Source organism: Rhyacophila brunnea, unplaced genomic scaffold (genome assembly GCF_057557595.1).
Source record: "Rhyacophila brunnea isolate RB1 unplaced genomic scaffold, BYU_Rbru_1.0 scaffold_24, whole genome shotgun sequence".
Lineage (NCBI taxonomy): Eukaryota > Metazoa > Arthropoda > Insecta > Trichoptera > Rhyacophilidae > Rhyacophila > Rhyacophila brunnea.
This window is the reverse complement of record NW_028232904.1, coordinates 3,209,288-3,223,159: the sequence shown is the minus strand read 5'-3', so window position 1 is coordinate 3,223,159 and position 13,872 is coordinate 3,209,288. Positions and strand designations below refer to the sequence as shown.

The following is a 13,872-nucleotide window of genomic DNA, read 5'->3' as shown; positions in this document are numbered from 1 at the left end:
ATTTTAGAGATAGAAGAATATTTTTTATCGATTATGGTTTGATATAGGCAGGGCTTAATACATTTAAAACAACTAACTTACAACATCTGCAATAATATGTATTCTTAATTCAACAAAAACAAACAAGTGTGACTTAAAAACTGTCTAATATTTTAGTCGGATCGCCTATAGCATACCTTAACTATTATGGTTTGGTTTTGGCAGGGTTTAATTTAATTTAAAAAAACTAACCATCACCACCTGCAAGTTGTATTCTTCATTCAATGATTACAAATAAATATAACGGACAAAGTTAAGTGTGTACTATTTATGTTGAAACTTAACAGTCCACCTCAACCCCTTGCCACTGCATATCATGAATTTCGGCTATCTTTATTACAATTCAATCAATATAGTGCTTATATAATATGAAATGCTGACCTACACTGTTATGAATTATAGGTATTTACCATTGAGCTATAAACTTAGGGAGACCGTATTAAGAGAATTAATATGGACTTATTTTTCATTGAACATACTGCTTTCAGACGCAATTAAGAATACACTAAAAAATAAATCAATATAGCACATACTTAATCGACATAATTTGTTCACGACTTGTTTCTTCGGCTTAAAAGAACATCGCCAACTGATACAATGTCTGTATAAGTATAAAGCCAAAAGAGTGTAGGGGCACTAAACAATCATTTATAATATAGCCAAATGAAATGGTAATTTTATTGGTTTTACATATTATTATATTTTAAGACAATCGCACAATCAAATGTGTTTTGACTTAGCATCTTAGGGTCGTATGCATGAGATTCCCAAATACTTTATGGGCTAAATACTGCTTATTTATATGCATGAGTGCAAATGTAATCCGTTGGTTAGCGACGTCACGATGTGACGTCATAATGTGTCATGGCGTCCATATAATGGCAAACTTATAAAATTTCATTCCCCGATCATTAATTTAAAATTTTGAAATTGTAAATGTGTCTGAAAGTGTGCGAACGGTACCATATAAATTTAATAATTATAAATGAATAATTATTATGAACTTTAAATAATTTATCAGTTATTTTATCCCATTTATTTATAATTCTACTGTACGAAAGGATAGAGTATTCCCAGTAAACATTTCTATTTTGTGGCAATATATACAGTTATATTATGAGTAATTTCACTTCAATCACTTCTATTATGATATGTCAAAACGGAATAAGAATAAATGAATGAATGAAATGAATAAACAGAATGACTAGGAACTGTTTTTAAAGTTTGCAAATGTTTGAAAAATGAACGAGGGCCTCAAGCAAACGTTTGTTGTAATGAATGCATTATTAAAATCACATTTGAAAGTGACATATAAAGCAGCCATTTTAATGACGTGTGACGTCAGATTGCTTACGTCACAAACAGTGCTATACGCTGTATGGTGGAAAATCGGTTAGATAGCTTATAAAGAATTTCGGAATCTCATACATACGGCCCTTAGGATTTAATGTGTTTTATTTAAATTAAGTTCTTTCCATCAAGAATTTACAGTAACACTAGTAAATGTTTCAAAAAATAAAATTAAAATAATTTCTCGTAAAAATAAATATCTTCATGAGGCTGTCAATATTCACATCGGATTATAGAGCCAATGAAAAAAAAAATCAGCCTCTCACAATATGTGCAAACGAAATACCGTCTCTAAACATTTAACAGTTCCAGTTTAAATCCCAATAATGCTATATATATGTATACCTACTATATTGCATACATTCACTTTCAACATATCTCTGGATATAATATTCGTTGCCTGGATAAAAAAAAATAATATGATTCATTTGTTTATTTCCCCTTGTGTCAGAATTCGAAATCAAATCTATCAGTCATTCAGGATTATATATTATATTCTTTGTGTTATATATTATAATATATATATTTACGTAAATTACATAATAAAATACTCTTCGAATAAGTTTGTTGCCAACTATTGCCCACCCTCTGAATACAAACACGATTCGATAAACGAAAAAAAAACAACAATATAATGTTAATTAATTTAAATATTGTTATTTTGGTAAACAAAAAGTACCTAAATTACTATTGAACATACATAATTATGAAAAACACTTTCTGAAGCAAACCAAAATAGATATTAGGTAAAACAAATATTTTTCTAATTAACTATTTCTAGTATTAGAAGAATAATTCAGAGTATTTAAGAATGTACCATTCTGATTATTGAACATACATAATTTTGAAAAACACTTTCTGAGAAAACATATTATAACCAATAGAAAAAATCATTTTGAAAAAAGTAAGCCACCCCGGCAGGGAATCGAACCCTGCATCTCCTGGGTTTACGCCCCGTCCGTTGCGTTTTTCATGTCTGTCTGTCTGTCATGTCTCAGAAAGTGTTTTTCAAAATTATGTGTGTTCAATAACCAGAATGGTACATTCTTAAATCTTGTGAATTATCCGTCGAATAAAAGAAATAGTTAATTGTAAATTACTATGTTAACTCCTGGACTGAGCAAGACTTTTTCACGTGGCATAGTTGTTAGCCATTTGCCTAATTCGTTGGGTACTTGCACTGTGTCAAACACACGAAAATTATGCGTTTGTTTGCACAGTCGTAGAATTGAACCCACGATACAAAACACCGCCTCTCTACCAACTAGACCGTGGTTACAAGGCTATGTTTTAATAATAGACATATACTTTAATTCTCATTCGAAATCAGGTCATATAACTGTAAATTCTTGATGGAAAGCTATTTTGTAAAAATAAAGTAATAGTACAGTCTCAAAAAACGGACGAAATTATGTGGAATAAATGTTATGTTTTATTTTAATTTTCTCCAAGTTCTGGCAGAACACACTAACTGGAGAATACTAGTTTTAAGTAATTTGACTTTGAAGTTGTTAAAATGTTTGAAATGGTCTATCATGTGAGTTTATTAAGTAATCGTAAAAAGGATGACTTTAAAATAAAAACTGTTTATTTATGAAGAACCTTTCCAGACGGTAAAGTTTGAAATAAGGAACATTTTGGTATAACTAACTCAATATGTCATTTTTTCGAATTAGTGTCTTCTGCCAGAACAGTGACGATTTATTCTGTAATTTCAATACAAATACATTTTATTTGAATTTGGGGGCGGTCCAGTTCTGAATACACTGGATGATGAATATTTTGAATTGAATTAAAATGACAAAATCGTAATTTATTATGACAATTTTAGCATAGCGTTTACATTCTGTACTTAGATTAGATTTTTAAAAAAAGAACAATAATTTCAATAATTTTTACTGCAGTATTCAGTAAAACCTTATTTTACAGGTACCAGCTTGTGTCAGAACGACGATGATGTGGATTAAACTAATTTAATTATGGTTGTTTTGTTTTCTAACATGCACGAAGATTCCAACAAAATTAAAACTGGGAAGCATTAATAAGCATAATTAAAAATATAAAACTTTTAACGTAATATTGGTATATTTCTATCATTAAGGCCTAAAAAACAAAATATAGCAACGGCAAAATGTAACAAACTTATAAGATGTTTTTATTTTTACTTTTTAGACCCATTTCTTCATAATTTTCCGTCTTCGACTATCAAGTGGCATTCTATTTACTTTTTTTCAAAACATTCCGACATTTTAGTGCTGTATAGGCTTACTGACGAGAGTTTGTTGTGATGTATTATTAAATAAGTTAAATTTTCAAGAAACAGTAATCGCCATTATTATAAATCGATTAACAATATAAATGTTTCATATGTGAAATATCACATATGAAACTTAAAAATAATTTTAAAATAAATCATTTCAAACTCTCGTTGGTAGAACTATATTATATTAGTCTATTTAGATAGGTAACCGATTATTATATGCTTACTGTACTGTCTTGCACCTATTCATAGTACTTTTTTTATAAATAATTTGTAATAATATGCTTGTATGTTATTTTTTTTTCTTTCTTCATTTATTATATCTTTAAAAAATCTAAATAATATTCTGAGAGGGTAACGGATATAAGTGCGTAGATGACCAAGTTTGTTAAATTGACTTAAAAATATAATTTCGAGTAAATCCTTCACAAATTAGTTATGTTGTTAACAAAAAAAGCATTATGCAGTAGAAATCACATTGGGTTCTCTATATTTTGTCTTAAATATAGTATTACTATTGATAGGCTTGTAAACTTCTCCACGATGGCCGAGCGGCTTACACGGCTATTGTGTCGTGGGTCCCAGGTTCGAATCCTGGGCCTGGCAAATACACATATTGTTTTAAGCATTGCTAATTTTATTTGAACTAAATAAAATAATTACAAGATAAAAAGAACTTTTTATATACAACGTTTTTAAATTTTCTGTTGAATCACATAAACTTGACTTGACTAACTTAAACGATCAAAAAAAAATTGTACTTGATAGAAATAACACTGAAATGTCATTTGACATGTCATATTGATTTCCATAGTAACGCACGTTTATATAAATAATTTAGTTGCTAGGACCCCAGACCCCTAGCAACCAATAATGGTGTCGAAATAACTTTTCATACAAAACAGAATTGACTGAAAATGAATTCAATTCTACTTAAAGATGGTTAAAAGTATTAAAAAAATGCATTGGCATCGTGCTCTGATTTATTGTAAAAGTTTCAAATGTCTAGCTAGTCGAAAAGTTAGTTAAAAATCGATTGTAAGATTTATACCGGACAACGATTCAAATATACAAATAAGAATACGAGCTAAGAAAAACGTTGTAATAAACATATTTACTTAAAAAATTAAGACTTTAACATTGAAATGAGTATTTGTGCAAATTTTTCGTATGCCGTTATCTTAACTCACAATCTTTGAGTTGTTTTCCTTTTGAACTAAGGTATAAATGTCAAATAGACTAACGCCAATTTGAAATATGCACCGTTAAAAATATAGACGGAATTCAATTTTCAGCAACTACAGTGTAATTTATATTTAAACAGACATGTCAACGGAATATGAGAACAATAACGTAAAATCTTGCACGAAATAATAACATTTTGTCTCAGATGTATATGAGTAGGATCGTTTTTGATGACCTTTTTATTCTTGAGATGCAATATCTATGACTAAATCAATGTTTTTTTATAAAAATATTCGGGTATATTTATATGGTGATGTAAAAACTGCCCTTAATTTATTTATCACTTGGTTGTCACTTGTACCCCTTGGGAACCCAACCTCTCAGATAATAATGTTGTAGATACTACAACCGTATTAGTATTTTATTTATTTATTTAGTTTGCAAATAGCATTTAATTGGTTGAATGCAAAAGTTTACAATATACTTACACTAAATAAAATTCTGCAAAATAGTGTTTTTCGATTGATTATTGCTTCAGCTTTTACTATAATAGTATCAAGATTTACTTTTAACTCCAGTGTAAAATCCAATATATATATAACTACTAAAAAAACACAGTAGATTTAATTCAGTATACTTAGGTATTTTACTTTTGATTCATTATTATTTGGTTAATCTCTCAACACATGACCATTTTTATTGGAAAACAATACGGCAGTTTCGTAGGATGGGAAAAATGAAGTTTGCATTCATATTTCCACCTTCAACACCGTTTTAGAACATTTTTTATGATAAATGTAGAGTTGTCACTTCATAACTTTGCACTCAGTAATATATGTTAGGCTACTACTAGCTGACCCGGCGAACTTCGTACCGCCTCAGAATCAATAAATGTCGAATATCAAAAATATAACATGTCGAAATAATGATAGCAAACAATGTGCGTATCTGACTTGGAAATGCAGAAACAATTCCTTCAGCGATTGTCATGTCCCAATGAGTATCGTTTTCAAGCAAACTGAGCTGTTGACATGCAGCACGAAATGTTGGGCACACTGCACCATCGGAACCAGCATACAACGCCATGTTCATTCTTGTCCATGTTTTGTTTCTGTCATGTATCAGAGATGGCGTTGTATACGGATTTAATTTTTTTGTGATTTTCTTACTTTTCTAATTCGCGAGGAAACTTCTCGAGGCCGAGACGAATAAAAAAATTCATCGAAGTCAGTGAAAAGCCGTTCCATACAAAATGTATGAGAAAATTTTTTTCCGTGATTTTATCCGATGTTTTAATAGTTATTCTGCTATTCGGGGCGGAAACAAATCCAACAAATCAAAGATCATAAAAATCGGTCCAGCCGTTCTTGAGTTATAAATGGTGTAACTAACCCGACTTTGTTTTATATATATAGATAGATTTACCTATTTATTTATGACTAAATATATTAATACAAGTGAATATAATATTTTGATCTAATTTAATGCGAGGTAATCAGTCGAAGAGGCATATCAGTGCAGTAAAAAAGTGCAAAGTTATAAAGCGTATACTATATGAATAAGGAAATAGTCGTATATAATTCGTTAGCAACAGAGATTGGCATTTGGGACAGCCAGCATTCATAGAATCAGTAATCAAAGCATGTATCCATGTTTAATAATTGTAGCCGTCAGGGTTTAAGTAACCATCATCTGAGGGGGCCAGGGGGGGCAGAGACCCCCCACTAGGCGCAATAATCTGAGGAGCCCAAACAACAACCACACAACCAAACATACCAACATTTGTCTTCAATATTTTAACTCAATTGAATTATGATTTTGAACAACTAGTTAGAACTGGAGTGATGAAATGATAATTCTGATATTACAACGTCAACAATGTGTAGTTTAATACATAATTTTACGACCATGCGAGTGATCTTGATCTCAATTCCTGAATACGTATAAAGCTTAATCAAAAAATCAATCAACACTATTTCAGAATCTTACACATTAATTATTATTATTACTTTCCATAAATCAACGACAAGCAAACAAAACGATATAACCAATACTCGCACGAAAGGAGAAAAAAGCACTATTTATAATAATTATTTATATTTTTAAGTTAGCAACATTTTAGCTATCCGTAGTTATATGTATGTAGATATATCATAGTGTATATATTATATTACATCAATGATTTTAATATTAAGTATTACTTGAGATCAACAAATTAACCAAGCACTGATAATTATGTTTTTATTTAAACCACAGTATTTGTATTACTTACCTATTATATAAGTATTATTTTTCAACAAGAGAAACCCGAGTATAATCCCAAATTATTTCAAACCATTGCCGTTAAAACAAACATTTATTTTTTTAATAAATACAAGTTGTTTTATTAACTTGTTTTAATGAGACGACATAATCATCCAAACATTACATATTAGATTTTAAGTTAGATATTTGATTTTTGAAAATAGTCATATTTTTATTATCGTAAACAATGACTAATTAAATGTAGAATTTCCAACGCTTTTATTAATTGACAATTGTGCTAGCTAAATTAAATATTATTCCACAGGATTAATTTAATCATAATAATTATAAGTAGATATTTTGGCGGTAAATTTTAAACAAGTAAATCCTTTTCAATTACATTTTTATTAAAAATAAAAACTGTAATAAGTATTTAATTAAACTCGTCCATAAATCGTTCGGTAAAGTACGATTTATACAATTTGCAATTGATCGAAATGACAATTAGCCGAAAATACGTTTCATCAAAAATACAAGTATATACTAATACTGCCAAAAGTTGATAAGTCGATAATTTATGTATCTAAAGTTAAGAACGGATTGTGTGTCTATATGATATAAATACGTATACTAGAAAAGAAATTAAAGGTCATCTTATATAAGTATAGATAGAACATGCGCATAACGCACAAATAAATTAGCATTATGCATGATTTTAAAGGGTAAGTCAAACAAAAAATTGCAATTACTCCATACCTAACATGATTTCGAAAAGTTGGTATGTTTCTAAATCATGTTATGGAGTAATTGCAGTCAATTGGAATATTATTTCTCTAACATCGCAAGACAGTGGTAGTAAATTTTTCTAGTGAAATAAACAATAATAAAATGAAATAAAGTAATTTACATTACACCGCTGTTGTTCAAGGGGACGGATAATCACAAAATACACCCTCTCTTTAGTTTATAGCATAATAACTTGCTTTTGCCTTCAAGACTTATCTTTAATCACCATTATTACTGCCAAAATTTGGTAAGTCTCAAGATCATGTTATGGAGTAATTGCAATTTGAAGTTTGACATACACTCTAAAATCAGGCATAATATATTTATTTCTTTGTGCTTTATGTTCATGTTTTATAACTATATCGGTGACCTCATATTTAGGTTTATATATAGACACATATTAATCTGTTGTTAACTGTAAATACCTTAATTATCGACTTAAAAACTTTTGGCAGCAACGCCATTAATTATTAAGTAGTATTATTTCGTATTTTTATACAGAATCAGAAAGATATAATTTAACTACCCTACTTCATTTTTTATTAACGAATATTTCACTTTACTGTGCTGTTAATGTGTTTTGTCCGATTTGTTAACTGTCTCAATGAAAATGTGTATTTTACAATCATGATTAAAACACACTAATACCTATCAATCACTTTAATGGCGTAATCAAACTGTCATTGGTGAAAAATAATTGTACGTATTGATTAAAAAAACAGAACAAATACTACTTATAATCTGGTTTTCTTACTTTAACAGAACACTCTCAACTGATGAATGGATAAAACAGATTCTGATATTTATAGCTATATATTATAGTATTGTGTTTTATTATATTATACATACTTCTTAATAACCCTTCTAGGTTCATTACAACATTTAATATATTTATTTTAAATAAACGACAAACAACCACAAAATAAAGTGAATAAAAGGAATTATCATGTTGTGCCTGCAAAATACACGTTTTTTGTAAATGCAAGTAACAAATCGAATTAACCACCTCAAGGTAAGGGGTGGAGGTAGGTTGCTAAGATTCGACATAAAATAATACACAATAAACCTTGTCAGTCATACTTATTTGATTTCATTGATCTACGACTACAAATTGCAGATAGTGTTGGTTAATTTTTAAAAATCAATTTAAACCCTGCCTAAACCATACCATAATAGTTTTGGTATACTATGCGTGACCCGATAAAAATAGTGCACACTTTTCAGTCGTACTTATTGGTTATCGTTGAATTAAGAATACAATATATTAAAAATGTTGTTGGTTTTTTTTTTAAATTTATTAAGCCCTGCTAAACCTCAATAGTAAAAAATATTCTTCTATCTATTAAAAATCTAAAATTATGTATTATTTAATGGCATATTTTTAGATATTTTATAGGTAAATGTATATTTTTTTACTATTATCTACTATGGCTTGGATTAGGCAAGATTTGATTGAATTTTAAAAACTAACAAAAACTATCTACACATTGTCATAAGTCCTGCCTAAACCAAACCATAATAAATTAAGAATATTTCATAGATAGACGAAGATTTTATTTATAGCTTGGTTTACGCGGGGTTAATTTGAATTATAAACCTACGCTATCTGCAATTTCTAGTATTAGTTCAATGAAAACAAATACGTATGGCTGACAAAGTTTAGTGTGCACTAGTTATGTCGGATCCTAACAGCCTACCTCCATTCTTCACCAATGACAATATATTTACATTCAGATTCATTATATTTTACCATCGGACAATTGTCTTTTCGATCAATTACTTTCGGCGAATTTACTAGTGAGCTTTTGGAATAGTGCAGATAACATTAGGACGTTTTGTATTGATAAATCATAACAATTGAGTCGTAGGCTTTATCAAAGATTATAATACCTATTTGGGTACATTGATTAATTGGCTCATTGACGAAGGTGTGGCTTTATATCTTGGTATACTAACTGTAAGTGGAAATATCCTTATGCCGCTGTTCACAGACCACGACGCTGATTGGTCTCCTGAAGACGGCTAGGCTCCTCCGGCTGGTGAGGGTCGCGAGGAAGATCGACAGGTATTCGGAGTATGGAACCGCTGTGCTACTCCTGCTCATGGCGACGTTCGTTCTTATAGCGCACTGGCTGGCGTGTATATGGTAATTATTTTTCATTATCTATTTTTTTATTCAACGAATAATTCACAAGATTTAAGAATGTAGCATTTTAATTATTGAACATACATAATTTTTAAAACACTCCTGAGAAAATATATTATAACCAATAGAAAAAATCTTTTTTGAAAAAGTAAGGCACCCAGCAGGAATTGAACCTGCGTCTCTCTCACTTACACTTTACAGGAAGCCAGCAGCAAACAAAAAATGAAAATAGCCGATATACTGCATTATTTGTTAGGTTAGGTTAGGTTTTCATTCTTGAATTCATGAACTTTGCTAAAATCATCTATAAACATTCATATTGAATCTAATAAAACATGGGCGCCGAATGATTTGTATTTCTTGGACAAAGCATAGGACGAACCCATCAATCTTTTAAAGAGCAGATAAAGGAGGTTAAATGTAAATTGTACGTATAACATTTCACCGTGACACAGTTCATCGTGAGCTTTCTTATCGGAAAGAATCAACCGTATTCTATAGCTACGGTCTCCACTTTTATTAGATTCCATATGAACATTAATTCAATTTTCATAGCTGATTTTGGCAAAATTCATTAATTCAAGAATGAAACCCTAACCTAACCTAACCTAACCTAACCTAACAAAAAGAATCCAGTATATCGGTTATTTTCAAAATTTGTTTGCTGCTGGCTTCCTGTAAAGTGTGAACCGACAAGAACCTCGTTTTATTTAGACATGAATTTTATGTCAGTACTTACTATACGACCTAAAGATGTTGGACGGTCTTAAATATTTAAATATACGGCCATATATTTCCGATACAACATTTTACGGTGAAATGTGATACAGCGAACTGCATACGTACAAGTTTCCGGATACGTTTAAATACAAATTCCGATGGAACTTGAACTTTAACCTCTGGATCCGTGCCAATGTGCTTTATCAATTAAACTACGAGCATCCTATATACGACCAATTTAACTGGTTGTTCTTATATGAAATTCTTATTTAATTGCGTTAATGTTGGCTTACAAAAACGTTGTTCCATTAAACCAGACTTTTTAAAAAGCTTTCATATTCCATTGCGATAAGAAAGCTTTTAAAATTTACCTTCTAATAATATTTGACAGCTCGAAAAGAACCTCCGACAGTTTCCCAGCAGAGAAAATCATTTGATCTTTCCCCAGAGAGCTCAAAACATATTTTCGAAAATTATTCTCAAGAAACCAATAAACCAATCTTGAGCTCACTCAGATAAACGAATTCTCTAATCTAGAGAATCGAAAAGACGAGAATTACAACCTCTACGCCAATAGTTCACAACTCCTTATAACCATTGGAAGGGTACTAACTGTTGTCAACCAAATAGTTTAGAATATTTATACATTTCACTTGCTTAAGGTGATTCATCAGTGAAACGGCAAATAATTTTCAACCATAGGCGCGACGAAATTTTGCACTCGCTCCCATTCGGAGAGAGAATGTAGAGCTGGAAATACGTCATTTTGCTTCGTGATGGCGACGGCCGTAATAATTCTTAAATCGTGTAAAGATGACTTAAAACGTTACCCATTTACTTTAAAAAGAAAACATGTCAATGAATATATTATTATTGTTACTGATAAAACACAAACAGAACATTAAATGGACACATGTTGGATTTATAAGACAAATTATATTTGGTTTGACATGCCTCATTTGCACCTGCGACCCGCAATCCGCGCATCGCCTAGCGACGATCTTTTTAGACCGTGTCTCAACTAAGGTGTGGCCTTAAGGCGATGTCTTTACCTACCAGAGGCACCAGCGGAAAAATACGAAGCTCGCAATTTGAGACATTTTTTTTATAATTTACAATTTCAACTGTGTCAATTGATAAATAATATGTATCTAAAAACATCAAAAAGAAAAATGTTTTTTATTTTAAATCAAAGATACGCTTACATTGTAAAAAATGTGAATTTGTCGCAGGACCCCATCTTATAATTACATATATTTTATGGTCATATTTATTATTAAAATTTAGTTTATTAAGTTTTCTAAGCTTCGCTCAAACACGCGCGTTAACATGATCTTACTCCCTACTTCATTTATCGTTTGTCAATTTATGGCTACGGCCGTATGTTGTAGCTTAGTCACTGGGAAATGCCAATAGAAATGGCGTATTTCAAAAAAATACTACCTTATTCTTAGGTCAATAATTATTATAAAGCAAATATTATTCGTAGAATATTTATCACATTTGAATGGTCAAAAACATAGCTTATAATCAGTATCTTTAAAATTATCTTTAAATGTGTAAATCTTGCCCATTTTTTGAATAATAAAATGCCTAATTCTTGTCAAATTTGGGATCACAGAGATTATCAATATAATTTTTTATTGTAAATATTTCACTATAATGATGTCAACATAAATTTTACTAATAGTTTTATAAACTCTTTTAAAAATTAATAAATATAAAAAATCTTAACACCACTTCACACGGACGTACTGAAATATGACTATATTCTAAAACATTAGAGCGAGAGGTTTAAAAGAATACTATTTTATGTAATAAAAATACTTTATGGAGTCATCAAATATTTCAAATAAATATAAAAGATAATAAGGCTTCAAAATTATGTAAATAGATTATCTACAACGTTTAAGGAATGTCCAGGATCATGCTTTGAAAATAGCATAAAAGCTCTATTTTGACGTACGCTGAGGGCCTTAAGAAATTTTTGACTAATCCATTGTTTAAATATTTTTCATATATATTTTAAAAACATCGATTTTACAAAAATATAAATATGTATAACTTGAAATCCTTTTTGTTTATCTCAGCATCCTCTTCAGATATAAAATAGATTTGAGTTTAAATTCGATTTACTCCTTTTGGTTACAGGCGCACTTGTGTTTTTTCAATCATCTACGTCTAAATTGGCCCTTCCAGTGGTGGAGGATGGATGTAGGTTGTTAAAATTCGACATAAATAGTGCACATTAAACATAACATTATTAGTCATAATATGTACCTTCTTGTTTTTATTGAACTAAGACTACAATTTACAGATGGTGTTGGTTAGTTTTCAAAAAATAATTAAACCCTGCCTAAACATTGTACATCGTACATTGTACAGCCCAAAAACAGCATTCCTCAACTTTTCATTCAAAGAAAGATCAATGGGAAGCGTAGTAGAGGACGGCGCCGCATTTCGTGGCTTAAGAACCTCCGTGATTGGTACGAGTGCAGCTCCACCGAACTGTTCCGGGTAGCAGACGACAAAAATAAGATCGCCTTGATGGTGGCCGACCTCCGCTAGGGGATGGCACAATAAGAAAAATAACAGCCTACCTCCACCCTTCGCCACTGGGCCCTACTGAAATATTGTACATCGCTGCTATAAACCAAGTGTTTTATTTATTTTTTAAGAGTTTGCGTTTTGAAATAAAAAAAACGGATAAATAAATCGCTCTGAAAAAAATATCCCGACAGCTAGATGGACAAATTGATGTAATTTGTTTTTTCTTTGCCTTCGTATTTGTAAAAAAAAATAAATAGGGTATAACATTTATTTCTAAAATCAATTACTAGACACTTTCTTTCCGCGTGTCCGGAAATTTGTACGTATGCAATTCGCCGTGTCACACTTCAGCGTGAAATTTTGTATCGGAAATATATAGCCGTATGTAAGCCTACCTAACAGAGTGCAGTACTACTTAATAATACTAGTAGTGCTAGTGTCGCAATCTTAGTATTCAATTTAAAAATCGCTGCATCTCAATTCCCAATATGTAATTGTCGTACTCTATCTCGTGTCCGGAAACTTGTACGTATTCCGCTGTATCACACTTCACCGTGAAATGTTGTATCGGCAATATATTGCCGTATATTAA

The 13,872-nt window shown here is 30.6% G+C and overlaps 1 protein-coding gene across 1 annotated transcript in view; it reads left to right on the top strand.

The window, feature by feature from the left end:
• Positions 1–13,872, top strand: part of sei (potassium voltage-gated channel seizure) — a 297,653-nt gene that overhangs the window by 250,354 nt on the left and 33,427 nt on the right. The window contains exon 4 of the mRNA XM_085951095.1: positions 9,856–10,010. Within this exon, the coding sequence (XP_085807221.1) occupies positions 9,856–10,010 (155 nt within the window). The remainder of the gene's footprint in view (positions 1–9,855; positions 10,011–13,872) is intronic.